The sequence below is a fragment of the Cucumis sativus genome, chromosome 6 (assembly GCF_000004075.3).
Source record: "Cucumis sativus cultivar 9930 chromosome 6, Cucumber_9930_V3, whole genome shotgun sequence".
Lineage (NCBI taxonomy): Eukaryota > Viridiplantae > Streptophyta > Magnoliopsida > Cucurbitales > Cucurbitaceae > Cucumis > Cucumis sativus.
The window spans coordinates 2,458,864-2,477,855 of record NC_026660.2 but is presented as its reverse complement, the minus strand read 5'-3'; the positions used below and the strand labels follow the sequence as shown (position 1 = coordinate 2,477,855).

The window sequence follows — 18,992 nt, the reverse complement described above, 5'->3', positions numbered from 1 at the left end:
TGTTATTGAATAATCCTTTTTTTTTTTTTTTTTTGTGATTTATTCATTTCCTTTTCATATTATTACTTATTCTTCATTTTACGGTATTATTTTTATTTATGTAAATATTTACTAATTTCTTCGTTTCCCCTTCCAATTTTTTTCTTTTTCTTCATTTCTTATTTTTTTTTTCTTAGTACATGATCAAAATGATATTGGTACAAGATCTAAACGATCGTGTACTAATATCTAAACAAATAGTTGTTTATCTCAGATAGATAAAGACAAATCACTATCATTAATAAATCGTTTTGGTTTGGTATAAGATTGTTTAGACTTGGTATAAAGGTACAAGATCATTTAGACTTGCTACGAGATCGTTTAGACTATGTAGAAGGGTACAAGATCGTATAGACTTAGTACAAGGGGTACAAGATCATTTAAACTTGCTACAAGATCGTTTAGACTAGGTAGACGGGTACGAAATTGTTTAAACTTGATACAAGGGTACAAGATTGTTAGACTTACTACAATATTGTTTATACTTGCTAAAAGATAGTTGTTAAGAGATCGTTTAGGCTAGGTACAAAATACAAAATCATTTTTTCACGTTTGTGTGACAAATTAATCATTGGGGTATTTTGTTATTTCATATTGTGGATTTGTGGGCTTTTTTTCTTTTTTAAATTGTTCTATCCAATATAAATATTTTTGCGCTTTTTTGTAGTTTTTAAAAAACCTCTTAAAAACGGGGTCTTTTAAAAAATATAACAAAGCGGTAAAATAATTTCACTCTATAGAATAATTCGAAAATGAAAAAAGGTCACAGACTCAATACCAAAAATGTCTTGTGATTAATTGGCACGCAGCGGACGTAACATATTTGAAAAATGTTTAAATTTAGCTATCTAATATCTAACAATTTTTTTGTCATGATACACACGGTATTAAATAAAGAAAGATTGGAGAACAAGAAAAAAAAAAGACGATAGAAAGAAAGAAAATCGCCAGAGAAAAAGAGATAAAAGACGATGAAAAGACAAACATAGTATAATAAAAAAAAAAAATGACCAGTTTTATATTAGTATTTTGATTTGGTTAAATCTGGTGCAGTTTGTTATATTTACGAAAATAAAGCTAAAAAAAGCGATTTATGACTGTATTCACAATTTCACATGATCACAACCACCACGTGAGTCCACTGTCGAACAACACTAAAATAATTTATTTTTAATGCTGGGAAATTCAATATCTACAAAAGTTCCAATGGAGCAAGCGTCCCACTCACGGTCGTTACCACCAAACTTCTCTAACAAAACTATAAACGGCGTTACTGTCCCACTTCCCACAAGCCTTCACCACCGCCCGCCGTCAATTTCTCCCACCCTGAACTAGCTCTTCTGACATCGCCTATCATTATTCCGGCCGCTTCATTATCTCTAACATACAAATTTCCTACATCCTCGTAATAAACATCAACAATATTTCCGGACGGTGAATCCCACTCCATCCCCACCACCGGCGTCCGGCTTCTGCCACGCGTGTCCCAGAGCTTCAGTGATACATTCGCCGAAACACCCTCATTGGCAGCCACCACCATTCTTCTCGGCGATACTGCCGCCGCTTTCAGCGAACCTCCGCCGCTCAAAATTGAACAAATCTCCGCCTCTTCATTCACGTCGTACAACGAAATCATACTCCCACTCAGCTCCTCAAACTCGCATTTCAATTTCACATCACCCCATTGCCTCACTACGCTTCTCTCCAACCCAAAACATGGCCACGAAAACAAATCTCCGTTGCCTCCACCGTTGCAGGGCCGTCGCCGGTGACGAGAACGACAGCCACCGTCAAATTCACCAGAAAACAGACTTGAGCCTTTAACCCGAAAATCGGAGTCGTTGTTGTGTTCCCGATCCCTCTCATTCTCATCCTCCGATTCAGAGCTTGAAAGCAGAGGAGATTTGAGATTCTTTGAAACTAAACCACGGCTGTCTCCGAAGTGGAGAGATCGATAGAGAGGTTCGGAAATCGACGTAGTTTTAGTTCTCCGACGACAGACGATGATAAAAACCTTAACACGATTGATTATTCCGGGAAATGTGGCCAAGAAAGCAATAATGAGAGCAGCCCATTTCCAAAAATGTTGGGATGGGAAAACGGAAGTGAAAATTCTAGAGAGAAAACTGGGATTGGGAAGCGATCCCAGATTTGGTCCTAATTCAGTAATCCTGTTTAGAACAGGAACTTCCATTGATCTTAGATTCTTCCGTGGAAAAAGGAAAAAAAGGTAAAGTAATTTTCTGGGTTGCCAAGCGAGGGGGAAAATAGAAAATGTGAATGTGGAGATGGGTAGAGTTTATAAAGGAAGAATAGAAAGACGAAAAAATATAAGAAATAGGGAGGTGGCGGATGATGATTGGGAAATGGAATATATTATTATTATCCATGTCAATCATAGGTGGCAATTTAAATTTGGAAGTGACCAAGTAGATTGGGACAAATGAGTCAGCATCTAATTTTTTTTTTTAAAAAATTAGAGGTATGTGTGTTGGGTAGGTTAATATGTGAAAGAAATGATGAAATAGTGTTTCTACTTGAAGTGTTGTTGATTAAAAATTGAAGGCATTGGGCAGAGGCAGGAAATTTTGTGGTGGGAAGCTAGGGGACGGTTGGGCGTTGGGAGAGTGACACGCGTCAGTATTCGAGTGACTGTGACGGAGAATTGTGAAACGAGTGGGGGTGGTTAGAGTCCAAAATTGTGTGATATAGGGGTTTGTCTTGTTTAGGGACATGCGTTTCTTTAAAGAATATCGTTGGCCGTGCGTCTGTCACTTGCCCCTGCCCTTCATCATTGCAGTACACCTAATTTCCTACTCCGCCTTCCAGTCTAAAGGAGTGAGTTTGTTTGTTGGGTTAACAACGCTATTTTCTACATTCATCCATATTCTCTCTTGCTCAAAATCGTTTTTCTCCTGAAAAAATAACAAGACATATATCAACCTCTTTAGTAGTCATTTTAAAAAATCATATTCCTCAACCATAATTAAATTTCTAATTTTTAGTTTCTAACTATAATTATTATTATATTATTCATTATAATAATAACTTGGTATAATTAAATATAATTTTTTTTATAAAAAATGAAATTATAATTATAAGGTTTGTACTTTTTTTTATTACAAAAAAAATATATATGTCGTCTATTCCCCCTCAATCAAATATGAAATTAAATATCATCTGCCTTTAATTATTCTCAACTTCATAAGTACTTGTTAACACATCCAAACTTAACTAATCATATAACTTTTTAACAACTTTATTTCATTCTATTAGTTTCAAAATAATCAAATTTAATTTAAATTTGAAAATAACCTTTCAAATTATATAAAAATTATTAATTATTTTACTTGGTTAACAAAAAAATATCATATTTTAATATTGGAGAATCTTTCATATTTTATTTCAAAATAAGATTAATTGTTTGAATATAGGATAACCAAAATATTAATTATTTAGAAATTGAGAGAATCTCAACCATTAAATTTATTTTTAAATAGTCATAACCCTTAATAATTATCAAACAACGTGCAATTGAAATTTAATTCAATTTCAAAATAACGTTAAAGCTTTTCAAATTAACAAAAGATCATTAATTGTTTTTTTTTAGATTAACAAAAAATTATTATTATTTTTAAAAATTGGAGAATCTTTCTTGATATTTTATCTCAAAATAACAACAATTATTTGAATAATCTAATTATTAATTATTTAGAAATTCAGATAATGTGAACCATTCAGTTTATTTTAAAATAACATTAACCTTTCATTAGTAGTAAATAACGTGCCACAAAAAAATTGGGAGAATTTTAACTTTTAATCTTAACCCTTAATTAAATTTCAAAATAACTTTAAACGCTTTTCAAATTAATAAAAATTATTAGTTATTTTTTCAAATTAACAAAAATATATTATTTTTTAAAATTGGAGAATCTAATTTGTTTTCTATTTTATTTTAAAATAAGATTAATTATTAATTATTTTGAAATTGATAGAATCTTAACCAATGATTTTGTTTTTAAAGATAACTTTTTAATCTTAACCTTTAATAATTAGCAAATAAGGTGCAATCAAAATTGGGTGAATCTCAAATTTAATATTAACCCTTGAAAAAAGCTACATAAAAGAAATAACATTTTAAAAATAGTTTCCATACTAGAGCTTCTTTTATTTTTTAAATTTGAAGTTTAAGTAGTCAAGAAGTGTGTTCATCCTGTCCACTAAACTAATTGCCTGTTATGAACTCTAAACGCTGTTAAGAATCTTGTTTAATGGTAGATGGGATGAAAACAATTGTTATCATAACTTCCATTTGGGTGAAGTGCATGTCCCATTGAACACGTCTTTCAACCACCTTGTTTATCTAATTCAATCTATTCCTTTTCCATCTTCTGAATATTTAGTTTTTTGAAATACACATTGTATCGTGATGGTTGCAACAATCCTAATGTCATTACTATTGTTGAAGACAAGGATGTGTTATGGTTATTGTCTCTCATTTTGGATTCCTCTTCTGATCCTGTTTCTGTTGTTGTCGACAATGTCTCATCTTGTTCATCAAAATTTTCTATTTCAGAGTCCTCATCAAGAACTTCCAATTGCACATCCAATGTTATTGATTTAGTAGATTTGGATACATGTGCTATAGACTTCGACATAAAAGAAGGTTCAATTTTTAGCAGTAAAAATGTCTGAAGAAAGTTTTTTATTTGTTTTCTATTCAACATGATTTTGAGTTTAGGACTCTCCGCTCCAATCAAACTTCTCTTGAACTTTCTTGCAAAGACACTTATTGTCATTGGTTTCTTAGATCTTCAATTGATAAGAAGAGTTCTTTATGGATTGTTCGAAAGTTTTTCAATGTTCATGAATGTGCTATCGACGTTGTAAAGAATTCTCATAGACATGCAACTTCATGGATAGTATCTAAGTGTATAAAGACTTTATTCAATATGAATTCTATGATTTCATGCCGTCCCTTAGATGTAATAAGCTTTATGAAAAAAAAAAAACATGGGGTTGATGTTAGTTATGATAAAGCTTGAAGAGCATGTGAGCTTGCATTAAACTCAATGTGTAGGTCTCCAGAGTCATCATATGCGTTGTTGTTGTTGCCTACACTCTCCAATGCGTTGATTGAAAATAATCCAGGTATGTTTTACTTTATATTTACAATATCATTAAATTAAATTAAAAAAGTCTATCATACTTTTATTAACACATATAGGTCTTTCTTTATAATTACAGTGTCACTTAATCATATTTATATATACATATTGTCACTTTCTTATTTAGGTACAGATACAACACAAGATGTAAATGGCGATGGAACATTCAAATACTATTTTATGGCTCTTGCCGCTTCAATTCATGCATGAGAGTATTGTTTTCCGATCATTTTAGTTAATGGTGCAACGTTGAAGAGCAAATTTTGTGGTACTATACTAGCTACATATACATTGGATGGCAACTCAAAAATTGTTCCCCTTGCATTTGGTATAATTGATTTATAGAATGATGATTCATGGTGTTGGTTTTTTCAAAATTTAAAAGCTGCATTTGGTGAGCGTAGTGATCTTGTAATTGTGTTTGATGGGCATAGAAGTATTCCAAAGGCTATAAGTGTTGTCTACAGTTCAGTTGAACATGGGTTGTGTTATTTTTATATATTTAAGAATCTTAAAAAAACATACAAGTCAACTCCAATTAAATGACCATTCTATAGTTGTGCTAGGGCCTATACAACTATTGAGTATGATTATTACACAAGGCAGTCGGTTGAATATTACATGAGGCAGTTGGATGATATTTCACCTTTCATAAGAATTGAATTAGAAGGATTAGACAAACATAAGTGGTGCACGACATTTTCAAAAAAAGGTTTAATTTGATGGTGACGAATATATCTGAAAGTTTGAACAATGTTCTTAAAGATGCACGTGAACTACCTGTTATTGGCCTCTTGAATTTATTCGAAGTTTGATTCAACGACCGTTTTATGAACGTCGTAGTAATTCTAGTTTCCAACATTCAGAATTAACCTCTTATGCAGAAGGTGTGATATGAGAGGCATTAAGGGAAAGTAGGTCAATGGATGTGAGTGGTTTACTAGTTGTTTATATACTTAATTAATTTATCATACTTATATCTCACTGGTTTAAATTTTTGGCATTTTCATTATAGAGATATTCCATTAACCAACATGAGTTTGAAGTCCATAATGGTACCAAACAATATTTGGTCAACATTCTCACTCAGAATTGTTCCTATCGTTGTTGGGATCTTGATGATATACCATGTTCTCATACTTGCAGTGCCTTATCTTTTTGAAGCCTTGGATTGGAATCATACACACATAATTTTTATCATGTTTCCAATTAAATTTTATTATATAGCAAGGAGATTTGGCCTATTGGTAATGTGTAACAAATTTCCAACCTATATAGTTCGAATGATGACCCTATACGTCCTCCTCATGTGAAACGTCCCATCTGGAAAACCAAGAAAAAAAAGATCAAATCCTGCTTAGAGAATAAGAAGACAATAAGATGTTTTCGTTGTGGGGGTAGTGGTCACAATTCAAGAGCATGTAGAAATCCAATACCTCGTTGAGTTTGATTATTATTATTGTTATTATTGTTTTTGCACTTCTAACTATTGTTATTTGTTTGGAACATTTATTAAATTTTTTTTTTTACTTTTAGCTATTCTTATTCGTTTGGAACATTTCTTCAGTATTTTTTTTGTCATTTTCAACTTTTGTTATTCGTTTGGAACATTTATTAAGTACTTACGAAAAAAATTTCTTACGGATTTTATTATGTTGATTATATATATATACTTGAAATTTTATTTTATTATGTATTTGTGATAATAGTTACACTATAATTATCGTGAAATAATGTTTATGTGTGTTTACTTTTGTGTACTTTTGTATAATAATGGTGGTTTCAATTTTATTTTTTCGTGCCTAATTTGTTTATTAACATTTGTTATTAATCTCAAATTAATTTATAGTAGAAAGATACATTGTGTACACACATGAAAGTTTAATTAGGGATATACCATTAATTGATACCAATGGTTCAAATGAATTAAAATTAATTTTTTTTGCATTAATTGGTTCAAAGATTTTAAAGATAAAAATGTTCATTTGACAGAAAAACATTAATTAAATTATAATTTTCATCAATATTTGTTTTACGTCTATAATTGTATATTCATTTGATTGAACAAATAAACTAATAACTAACATGATTTCAAAACTATGTATTTCCAGATCATTATATCCATTTCCAAAAAAAACTACATAAAAAAGAAATAAGTTATGTGAGAGGATGAAGAAATAAAATACTAATACGATTTCTAGAGTAATGAAAATTAGAAGAAAAAAAAATAGATGAATGTTTTCAATTTCAAACCAACTTCTTCATAAAGAAAATATGTATTTACTAATCACGTCCTTTATGCTTGACTCAAGTGAAGATCAAACGATGGTGCATTCATGTCTATATTTTCTTTCAATTCTTTGGACAACTTTTCCCTCAACGCATCGATCCATATACCTCCCATTGATGTGTTAGGTACTTTTTGTAATTGTTTTGATTTGTTAGCTTCAAGTTGTTTCTTTTGTTTTCTCATACTCTCTATTTATTCTACAGTTGTACCTAACTATTAAAAAAAAAAAAAAAAAATTCTTAGTACAAGTTTTAAATTATGTGAAGTGCATAAAAAAACTCACAATTATGCTTTAAATTATTTAGACTTCTATGTCGTAGGATGATTTGCGTTGACTTCAAGCTAGTGTCAACCATACTCAATTTTCTGTTGACCCTTTTCTTTGATTTGTTTGGTTCGTTACCCCTCAATTGGTGAAGTCCACTGGCTTCATATTTTACTTGTCCAACGATTGAATCCTAATAGTCAATAAATTAAAAAAAAAAAATACTAGGTATACATTCATTAACTACTTCAACAATATATTTTAGAATCAAGAAAATTATCATACATTCCCAATAGTGTTGGATGTTGCTTATTTCGACAAACTTTCATATATATCCTCCTCACTAATTGAGTTTATGGCATTGTCAATTATATCGTCTGGATCCTCGACATTCTATTTCATGACGTAAGATTATTATCTTGTGGCTTGTGTTTCTTCCTCCCTCTCTTTTTGATTCTTTGTCTTCATTTAGGTTGTTCTATTTGCTGGTTGACTAGATTAGGAGTTGCTATCTGGTGTTGTTTATTTTCATCCCCCTTCATTTTCATCATATTTTTTTGGTTGAAATTTGTCCACCCCACAAGATCTATTAGCATCTAGGATTTTTTTTCATTCACGTCTTCTTCTTCTTCTATACTATCAAGCCTCCTTTGAAATTCAGTAGTCACATGTTTAGATTTCAAAGGTAATAGTATGTAAATATTTTCATTGAGTAATATATGTAATAGAACATGTAATTAAAATATAATTATACTACATACCATAATTTTTTTGTTGTTAACCTGTTCCTTTACATTCCATTCTATTTTTTCCATCTTATTCACCATTAGATTCATTTTTTCCATCAGTAGTTCCATTTGCTCTTTCAGTAAGGCTTGAGTCCTCATCAGAACTTGTTGGTTTTCATTCAACATTTCATTTATCGCTTGATTTTTCTCTATTCTTTCTAGCATTTCCAATAAAAGATCATTGTCAACTGAATAGTGCCCCCATCTTTTAATTGTCAGGTCACTACATTTGACTCTAATCTACTTTTCTGAAGTTCTGCTTCAACTTCAATGATGAATTTTTTTTCTTCTTCCAAGAATGGTTCAAACCATGGCATTGTCATTTCTTCTTTTATTGCTAGAAGTGGACATATTTCAAGTTATAGAATAACAAACATACAAAAAAATTCAGATTATTGTGTACTATTTAAAGGATGTTGATTATGAAAAAAAAATTATCGTGTAGTACTTAAAAGATATAACCTCAGGTGATTCAAATACTTTCTTCTACAAGTCCGTCCATTTTGGTTGGCTATCAACTGCCCAGTTTATTATTCTTGGGATCTTCATTCCGACTCTTTTTGCAAAACAGTTTTGTCGTGAGGTCAAAGGGGGATTACTTCATAAGCCCATGCAAGGATTCGAAAGACAAAACTGTCCAATGTCATGCCTGCAGTAGTACACTTGCTAGATGTTGTTTTGTGCATTTCATCAACTAAAAGGTCAAAGGCTAACCTACCCCAAGGATATGGTCTAAAAAGTTCTCCATCATCAACCATCAACACATGGTCAATGTCTACATATACACTATCCTGTTTAGGTAAAAGGAAACTCTCCATAAAATATAGTTGAGGCATTTTTAACCTATCACTATCAGTCCAAGTCTTACTAACCTTGAACCCTACATGTGATATACATTCTCATTATTTTGCTTTCTCCATCAAAATACATGCCTTTTATATGACCCCCTCTCTTGATATCATCTTTGGTTATCTTTAGTAAAGGTCCACAATTAAGCCACGTTATTAAAGCAAATTCTCTAAGACCAAATCTTATGACTCTTCCTCCTATTAAAAGTTTAATTCTTTGGAAGACTTTGATTTGCATTGTTTTTGTATTAGATGCATCAATAATTGTGAGGATTTATTGGTAATCGCAAAGTCAAGGAAGTGTCCAAAAGGTGTTTCCTAAATTTTTCTAAGAGATTATTATTACCTAGTTTTTCCATGATATTCCCAATTACTTCTAACTTAGTTTCAAGGTTTATTCTCAATGGTTCATTTCACTTTTGGATTGGCATCAAATATAATCCATCCTAAGACAATAAAAATACATAATGAAAATGCAGCCAGTCACAACACACAAATATATGCACTTCAAATAATTAATCTATAATTATGCTACCAGTTACAACACAAAACAAATTCGGTATGCAACTAGTCACAACACAAATATATGCAATTCTTCTATTTATGCAGCCAATCACAAAAGGATATATGCAGTTCAATAATAATCTATAATTATGCAGCTAGTCACAACATAAAATCATATTCAGTTTTTTATTCAGTCAACACAACTACATGCAGTAAAGAATAATTAATCTATAACTATTTAGCCAATAAATATATATAGGAGTCATTGTATGTATTACAAACCTCACTTCTTTCTCCAGTACTAACAACTTTTTCTGACGCATGTTTAGTCTTTCTTGATCTTGCCTTCAAGGTTGAACATTGTATTAATTTTACACACATTCATTTTATAAAGAAAAGAAAGAAACCCTACCATTTTATTTTTTTTCTTCAACAATTGGTGTCTTATGTTGTTTTGAAGTAATTTCTTCGTGACTTTCTGAGTACTGTTCACCAATCTCTTCCCTTTCTCTTTGTTAGTCTTTCTCGTCTGCATTATCTTCAATATATTCAACCTCGTTGCTATGATCCTGCATTTTAAATAATTGGATTTAAATTATATTATGCTGAAAATATAAGCATTTTGGTCAAAAACGGTATAGTTACAACATAATACAAAATTTTAGTACTTTCTTTTCTTCATCTAAAACTTCTTTTCCATTTCTTTTAATTTCTTTTGGTTGTTTAATACTCTGCAAAACAAAGTGTACATGTTATACTATCTAGTGTATTGGTTTCATTGTGATAAATGTGATTTAATTGAATACATAATTTGTTTACCTTTGTCTTTGGTTTTTTTGTTGTTACAGTCATACCACTTATTACTTCAAATCTTTCTCTCTTTTTCATTCCTTTTAATTTCAATCTTTCACCTGATGGTGCTTCCATTTGGTTTTTTGTTTCCTGTATCAATAAACATATTCAATTAGAAGGATGAATTTCAGAACTACTTAAACTTTCGATCGTGTCAGATTGTTTGATCCGTCTTCCAATCACCCCTGAAGCTCTTAATCGGTTTTGTTAATTTAATAGATAATGTAAATGAACTAGATTTACGAGATATTTCATTAAAAAATAATAATGTTATTTAATAAATAATTTACAAATAATCTAGTAGATAATTTGTATTATTTAATAAATAAAATGAGTTAAAAACCGACATTAATCATCCACCTTTCGAAAAACGATATTAAAGCTCATTTTTCATTTTTTCCAACCGACATTAAAGGCCAGATTTCTTGTAGTGGTTTCTCACTTAAGAGTGTCAAATTAAGATCCAAAACTCCAATATTGAATCGAATTTGTTCCCACCAATCAGGAAAAGTGAGTCCATTAAACTTGATTATAGACGTAGTATGCGAATGAAGAGAAACCGAAACATATGTTGCAATTACAAAATAAATATGCTTATAGACTATTGCTTTGAAAAATAAAATTAAAGATATAACATTGATTAAGATAATATTAAGTAATTCTTAACTTATACATTGATGTTCTTTTGAGGAAGGCACAACAATTACAATATTTATTCTTAACTAACGCTAGATTTAATTTGATTGCTCAAATTACATACATTAGTTATATTTGGATATACTAAAAATATCTAACCAAATACATCAATTAACTACAATAAGATTCAAAATTATAAAACTATTGATCGGTCAATTTAAATGTTTTATAATAATGAAAATCAATATACTCACGATAATATCTTTATGTTTCATAATTAATATCATATCATTCGTTAGCATCACATACATGAGTAATCACATACATGAGTAATTGAGTTAGCTTTATTTGAACTTACTAATTTGACCACTCTCGTGACTAACAAACCATTCATAATATAAATATCATAACAAAATAATCACAAGTAATATTTTCTTAATTTACAAAATAATATCAATGGTATATATCTACAAGACTTACTAATTTAACCATTTTGATGTCTAACAAATTATCATAATATAGATATATTGCAACAAAACAATTGCAAACATTGATAATTGAATTAACTTAACTTTAATTTGATATCTATAGAACAGTTAATAATTTGGCCACTTTGGTGACTATCAAATTATTTATACTATAGATATAATAATAATAATCAAGTAATAAAAAACAAATACATGCTTTAAATTATTTGTGATTTAAACCAAACACAAAAGATAATAAAACATAATTTAATTTATTGTACCAAATTTTTTGGAATTTAAACGTACATAATTTAATATATTAATGAAGTAATTAAGAATATAATTAATCTTCAATAACTTTATTTTAAAAAGAAAAATATATGAATTTTTAATCAATTATCTTATGATTATTTTTTTAATGATCTTTATTTTATTTTTTCTTTATTTTTATTTTTCTTTTTTCATAATAAGTAGATAGAATATTTTTCATGATAAGAAGAGAAAATAAATTTTTTTTTCATGACAAGAAGAAGATAAAATATTGTTTTCAATTTCTAAAACTTAATTGTTTTCACCAATTAAGTCTCATTTGATATCTAGGTAACTTGCTAATTTAGTCCCAACAAATTATTCCTAACGTATAGATATCAAATAACATAATTTTTAAGTTATATTTTTTTTTGTAAAATTTAAAAAATATTAATATTGCAAATAACTTTTTCCAAAACTCTCTTTCAATCTAAATTGTGTAATTTAAATTACAAGAATATAAGTTACTGTTTAAATCATACGTTATATTATTATCATGATATATAATTTATATGATCATCATATTGATGTTTTTATGATATGACTTTATAATTACAGATTTTGAAAATCTAAGAATAATATATTTAAATCAATTAGATTAATTTGAAATTCACATGTATTCTTGATTATAAAAAAACAATAATAGATTAATAAATAAACACAATCACATCAGAAGACTTAATCCATGAAAAATCAACCAAAGATAACTTAATCAAACTTGAGTTGTTGGTGATTTCTTCCATACCTTTCGATTTATTTATTTATTTACTATTATTTTGTTAATATTTTCTTATCCAATAAAGTTCTTCATCTATTAAAGAAAAATTAAACAAAATTACTTTCCAGCAGAAACATGAATTTATAAATCTTACCGATCAATGAAAAATCATAAGTTCTCGATCAAATATCTGATATCACATGTTAGTTTTATTTTCATGAATATACAGTAAAACTTTAACATTGTATAAAACAATAAATATCACCAAATGCAATTTAGTTAAAAGATAACATATATTGATCTATGAATGACCTTCTAAAGGATTACGTCTCTCACTTGACCTTTTCCTTTAGAACTTAATTAGTTTTCTGAATGAGAGTAAACTAGTTGAATTAGACCGTGAGAGGATCAGGATCTATTTATAGACCCAAAAGAGATAAATAACATATAATGCATATGAGTCACATTAATAATAATATTATACTTAAAATAAATCCAACATGTTTATCCAAAAATAACTGCTATTATAGACATGAGTTTTTAAAAAATTATTTTAAGTGATTGCCACGAGCTTGAATTTTTTCCGAGTTAATATAACGTCTTTATAAAAGAAAAGAAAAATTAACTCGTTTTTATAAAAGAAAAGAAAAATTAAACAATTGGATGAGTATTCCACACACCTGAAGGAAAGAAAAATTCATTCAAAATTGAAGACCATTAATTTGAATGTGTTAGCGTGAATATATTTTTTTAATTTAGGTGATAAATTTTCCAATGTCTAAAACTGATTTTTTGTCCTACTTTATTGTACGAGTCTATAGTTTATGATTAGAACTACTGAGGTTCTTAAATCAATTGAAGATAAGAAAAATTTGAAATGAAAAAGAAACATTGGCTTCAAAATAGTCATAAATGATAAGGGGTTTTCATATAATAAATCTTAGAAGTAGGGAGCCAATCACAGTAATGTGTTGGTTGCAACAAGTTCAAACCATTGGCTTTGTGTGTCTTGGAGGCAAGTTGGATCATTGGTTGTGCAAATACAAGAGTTGGTCACAATTTTTGAAGAATTTGAGCTTTCAATAATCTGTAGACAAAGACTTTTTCCATCTTCTGTGACAGTTCCCAAATGAAGGTTAGAATTTGAAATGGCACTCCAAAGGCTTTGTTTGCCTATGCAGTCAGTTGAAAGAGATGCCTCCAGACCTTCTCCACTAGCCTTCAAGCACAAACCAGTGCTTGACATCTTGATTGGAGTACTATCATTGTCATGACTCCATCGACTTGAGGTGGAGCAATTGGTGAGGAAAATTTCTTTGTTGTCATTAGAGACTTCGATACATTGCCCACTTTGTACATGATATATAACATATGAGAACGATGCATTGGAATATGGATCTGCATACCATAAAAAAAATGTTATCAAAATTGTTACTTTTTTACAAAAACACTAATTGAACTATCTAACATTAACTTTCCCTAATCACAACATTGAAAATAATTAGTATAGTTACCTTGCAACATGGTTTGCAATAGTTGAAACTTCTGGACAAAGTTAGGGTTCTTAATTTGAGTCCAATTAGAGTCAAGCACTCCAAACGTTTCCGCAAGTTCTGCTTGACCTTCTCTATAATAATAACTACCTTGCCATGTCCACAATGCCCAATCCAAATCTTTTTGTGCAAGATGGGCTGTGAAACAACTCATGAATCGATTTTCCGCATCGTCAACCTCTCTTTGATCATACCCATATTCACTAACAAATAAAGGAAATGGGTTTGGTCCTTCAATTACAAACTCAGCATGATCTATAAATTCATGCATAATTTTTGCACAAATATTGTTCAATGGCTGTTGCACAAACTTGCTCTCAGAATCTCCACTGAAAGAATAAAGGTGCACCTCAAAAGCCAACTTATTGTCTAAGGTGCTTACATTCAAAGGCTTATCCTTTAAGCATCGAAGATCATTATCATAATTTAAACCTGAAACAATCACTAAAACTGCTGGATTTATTTTATGGATCGTGGTTACTCCTTGAGTTACATAATTGTTCCAATCATTTGCATTTTCCATCATTCCTCGTAACTCATTTCGTAGACTCATCCCTACCACCTAAACAACCACAAAAAAAATTCTTTGTTTAATGAAAATATTATAGAAATTTTTAAATGCTTCAGTTTAGTTTTAAGAAAAAATGATAAGAAAATCTCTTGATGTTACATACCGTGGATTTGTTGTTAAAGCGTTGAGCAACTAAGCTAAGACCTTGTAGCCATTCTTGAGGGTCAAAATAGCGGTTTCCAAAGAAGCCATTCCCATCGTCAAGAGAGCAACACCATCTTGGTTGGCTCATGTGATTGTCAGCAATCACCATTAGACCACTTGCCCCCAACACATCAACAACTGCTTCATAAGCTTCGGCAATAGTCTTGTTCAACACAAAAGGATTGTATTGAGCCAATCCAGCTTTTGCTTGTTCTAAATCAAGAAGATCAAAGTTTTCTTCAACTGTCCTATTTGCATAGCGAGTGAACATGTGGGTTGCATATGTGAGTCGTACACAATTGAACCTTAACTTGATTGCTTCGTCTGCTAGTTCTTTTAATGGCCTATGGTTGAGACCTTCTATCAACATGCTTTGTGTGTGGGAAGGCCAATTCACACACACGAGTTTCACTCTTTTTCCAGATTGTGAATCAATGATCCATCTTCCATGTGTTGACAAGGGTAAGGAATAAGCTGAAAAAGATGAAAACACTGAAACTAGGGCTAGAAGAAGAATGACTTGAATAGTTCTTTCCATCTTCTCGGATCTTTTTTTCAATTGAATATCCACTTCTTGGATTGTGGCGAGAGAAGCACAGCCCAAACATTGCTTATATACCATAATTAAGTAAGTTTAAATTTGTTCTTAGTTTGTTGTTAATGATAAAACTTGTATTTATCTTTTTTCTTTCTATGTATTGAGAAGCTTAGTTAATGTTTTTCTAAATTTGGTACTTTGTTGAGTTGCAAAAAAATCAGTGCTAAGCTACGTCATGAAACTTCCTGCCAACAAAATGAAAATGTGGAGCTTCTTCTTTATATATATAAAATTTTAGAACAACTTTCATCTCTCAAATATAACATAAATAAATATAGTGACAAGTAGATGCTCATGAACAGGAAAGCTTTGAATTTGTAAATAATATTTCATGTCATGTTTTTGGGTTTTGCCCACAGAAACAAATGCATTCTGTAATTTCAGAAACCGCATTCTAATTTTTCTCACTCTGGGCCTGCCTACTGCGATCTAAAACAAATGAATTTTAAAACATACCACCAATTCCTAACCATGCTTCTAATTCTTTTGTGAAAACAAACGGCTAAATTGATTAAGAAGGCATATTTAATTGTTCAAATACAGTATTTAATCTTCTACTCAAAGGACTCCTTCCAGCTTGAAAATGGACTTTCTTATATTCGTCTCTGGTCTAGGCAATTTTCAAATTTTCAAAATAATAAAATTATATAGAGTTGTTTTCTTAATATCTTATATTAAAAGAAAAAAAAAAGAGAATATAGAAAAGTAATGACATTGGCAAAAAAAAACGTAAAACCGGTTAGAATAGTTCAGTCCATAACACACATTTACTGGTTGCAAAAATAGAAAAAATAAAGTCTAGCCCACATGTATGTACAAGATGTAAAATGTCACAAATACCCTCGTTATTAATGATATACATTTGATAAAATTGCCATGCACTTGATACACCTAATATCAATTGATACACTTCATATACATTTGATACTTCTTGATTACCTTTAAACCTTGATGCACTTAATGCACCATGATACTCTTGGATACATTCGATACCATTTCATACACTTTGATATTCATGATACTCCTTGTTACACTTGATATCCGGTAAGGCTTGATACACTTAAATGTTTCACTAATAAGTTTGATATACTTGATGTAGTGCTAATAAACTTGTTATGCTTCATTGGTACACTTAACAAATTTAATACGCTTGATACACATGATATGTTTAACACACATGATGCACGCTGTATATACACTTAATATTCTTCACTTTTTAACTCAATTGATTAAATACACATTTGATATCCTTGAAGTTCTACTTATTATACACTTGTAAAATTGATTGATATACATGATAATGAATATTCACCTTACTAATATGTTGATATACTTTAATAATATATTATTATTGATATACTTGATAATAATACACTGAGTAATATCATTCATATGCTTAATAATACTACAATAAACTAAATAAAATTTGAAATAAAAATCGTATAGTAAGTATATCAACCAACTAATACATATAATATAACTACATCACAACATTGATATACAAAAGTGATACAAGGTAAAACTAAAACAAAACCAACGTAAACAAATAAAACAAAATCCTTTGAAATCAGATTTAGCTTGAAATACACGTTGAAGATAGTAGAGAAAAATCACAAACGAAGTTAAATTACTACGATCAACAACCATTATAATTCATATTGCAAATAATGTACCATTGATATCCTAAAATTAGGATTAACACATGAAAAATAAATTGTTTTTTCCACGTAAGATAAGATGATTATAAGGACCTTAAAAGGGGAGAAGAAATACATACATTACTGGATAAACAAATTGTTTTTCTAGTTAAAGAAAGAATAATTAGGGCCTTAAAAATAGGAGAAAAAATAGGGAATGATTGGAATATTGAAAAAGAAAAAGTGATTGAATGATAGTTTAAAAGTAATAACAAATTTAAAAGGGAGGAGAAGAAGAAACATAGAGAAAGTTGATGACGAGGTTAATTGTAAGTGTTATTGTGTAATTATTTGTCCACCTTAATAAGTAAGTGTTTAAAAAATTAAGGAAAGCTGTTGCTGCGCTCATTCACGAAGGAATCCAATTTGTTTCGTGGTTTTCAACGTACACATTATTTATTATTTGTTTTGGCTAATTTTGGAGTTTGTTTAGAATCATATATAGTTGAAATTTAAATTATTTCAAATCATAGTTGACTGTTGCGTGGGATTCCATTTTAATTTGCTGCTGCGTAGCTTTTTCTGTTCTTTTTACCAATTACTCACGATTCTGAGTTCTATAAACAAACAAATACCATATAAAACAATGAAACAGAAACGCAAAATTACTAAGGAGAAGATTCTTTTTATCTTCCACAGGTGCAGCCCTACAATCACTTCAAACAACAAATAAAAACTTTAGACCCAACATCTAGAAGCATCATCAGAAAAGAAGGCAAAGTAAATAATGAACATGCATAAAGTAGGCAAAGTAAATCATGAACATGCATGTTATAAGCTCACATCAAGCTGCTGAAGGTTAAACATGTTTTAACTAAATAAATTATATGTGAATTGATTTATGAGTGTCTACCAAGATTAAAGAGTGAGTTAAAATGTGATAGTTTAGTATGAGTTTCATGTTAATTAAGTGAATATTTAAATTGTTGTGTTTAATTTTATTTTGTTGAAACATCCAAGTGAAGAAGAATACACACAAAGAGTTAAAATCCTTACAAATAAGTTTTCTTGTTTATTCTTTCAAATATTTTAAGTTGTGATGTATTTATTTGGATTTTTCATCCCACACTTCCAACAAGAACATGATCAATAACATGATATTAAACAACTTTTTAAATCTTATGATTCAATTTATTGAAACACTCCAAATTGTGTCTCCATACTTTTATATTATGTTTGTGTTCTTAATTTTAATTAATTAATTAATTTTATTCTATCAATCAATTAATATTGTAATGATAACAAACACAATTCCATTTACTAAAAATTTGAGTGTTATGAAATGATGATCGTGTGCAAGCTGATAACAAAAATTTCAATTCAATTTGGATCACTCAAATGGAAACCCAAACAAAATATATATATATATATATAGTCGAAATAAGCTAAATAAATAGGCAGCAAAGTAAAAATGTGGGATCACCTAAAAAAATATAACAAAGCGGTAAAATGTATGAAAAATTTTTGAAATAAGGAAACTTAGTACAATGAGTGATTTTTCTAAATGATTATAGTTTTCAAAAGCTTTGCTTTTTACATCTCATG

At 29.7% G+C, this 18,992-nt stretch overlaps 2 protein-coding genes across 2 annotated transcripts; both read right to left on the bottom strand.

The window, feature by feature from the left end:
• Window positions 1–1,117: 1,117 nt before the first annotated feature.
• LOC105435751 lies at window positions 1,118–2,476 on the bottom strand. Its single transcript, XM_011658209.2, has one exon. The coding sequence runs from the start codon at window positions 2,231–2,233 to the stop codon at window positions 1,310–1,312; it is 924 nt and encodes a 307-aa protein (XP_011656511.1). The 5' UTR covers window positions 2,234–2,476; the 3' UTR covers window positions 1,118–1,309.
• An 11,366-nt stretch (window positions 2,477–13,842) lies between these two features.
• Window positions 13,843–15,690, bottom strand: LOC101207450 (glycosyl hydrolase 5 family protein). The gene is made up of 3 exons (XM_011660087.1): window positions 15,112–15,690; window positions 14,399–14,999; window positions 13,843–14,282 (listed from the first exon to the last, which is right to left on the bottom strand). The coding sequence occupies exons 1-3, from the start codon at window positions 15,688–15,690 to the stop codon at window positions 13,843–13,845; spliced, it is 1,620 nt and encodes a 539-aa protein (XP_011658389.1).
• Window positions 15,691–18,992: the final 3,302 nt, after the last annotated feature.

Excerpts from the sequence above, each read along its gene's own strand:
- LOC101207450 (XM_011660087.1), bottom strand. The coding sequence starts at position 15,690 with ATGGAAAGAACTATTCAAGTCATTCTTCTTCTAGCCCTAGTTTCAGTG. Across the intron at positions 15,000-15,111 it reads GCTTTAACAACAAATCCACG|GTGGTAGGGATGAGTCTACG; the intron begins GTATGTAACATC and ends GTGGTTGTTTAG. Across the intron at positions 14,283-14,398 it reads ATTGCAAACCATGTTGCAAG|ATCCATATTCCAATGCATCG; the intron begins GTAACTATACTA and ends TATGGTATGCAG.
- LOC105435751 (XM_011658209.2), bottom strand. The coding sequence starts at position 2,233 with ATGGAAGTTCCTGTTCTAAACAGGATTACTGAATTAGGACCAAATCTG.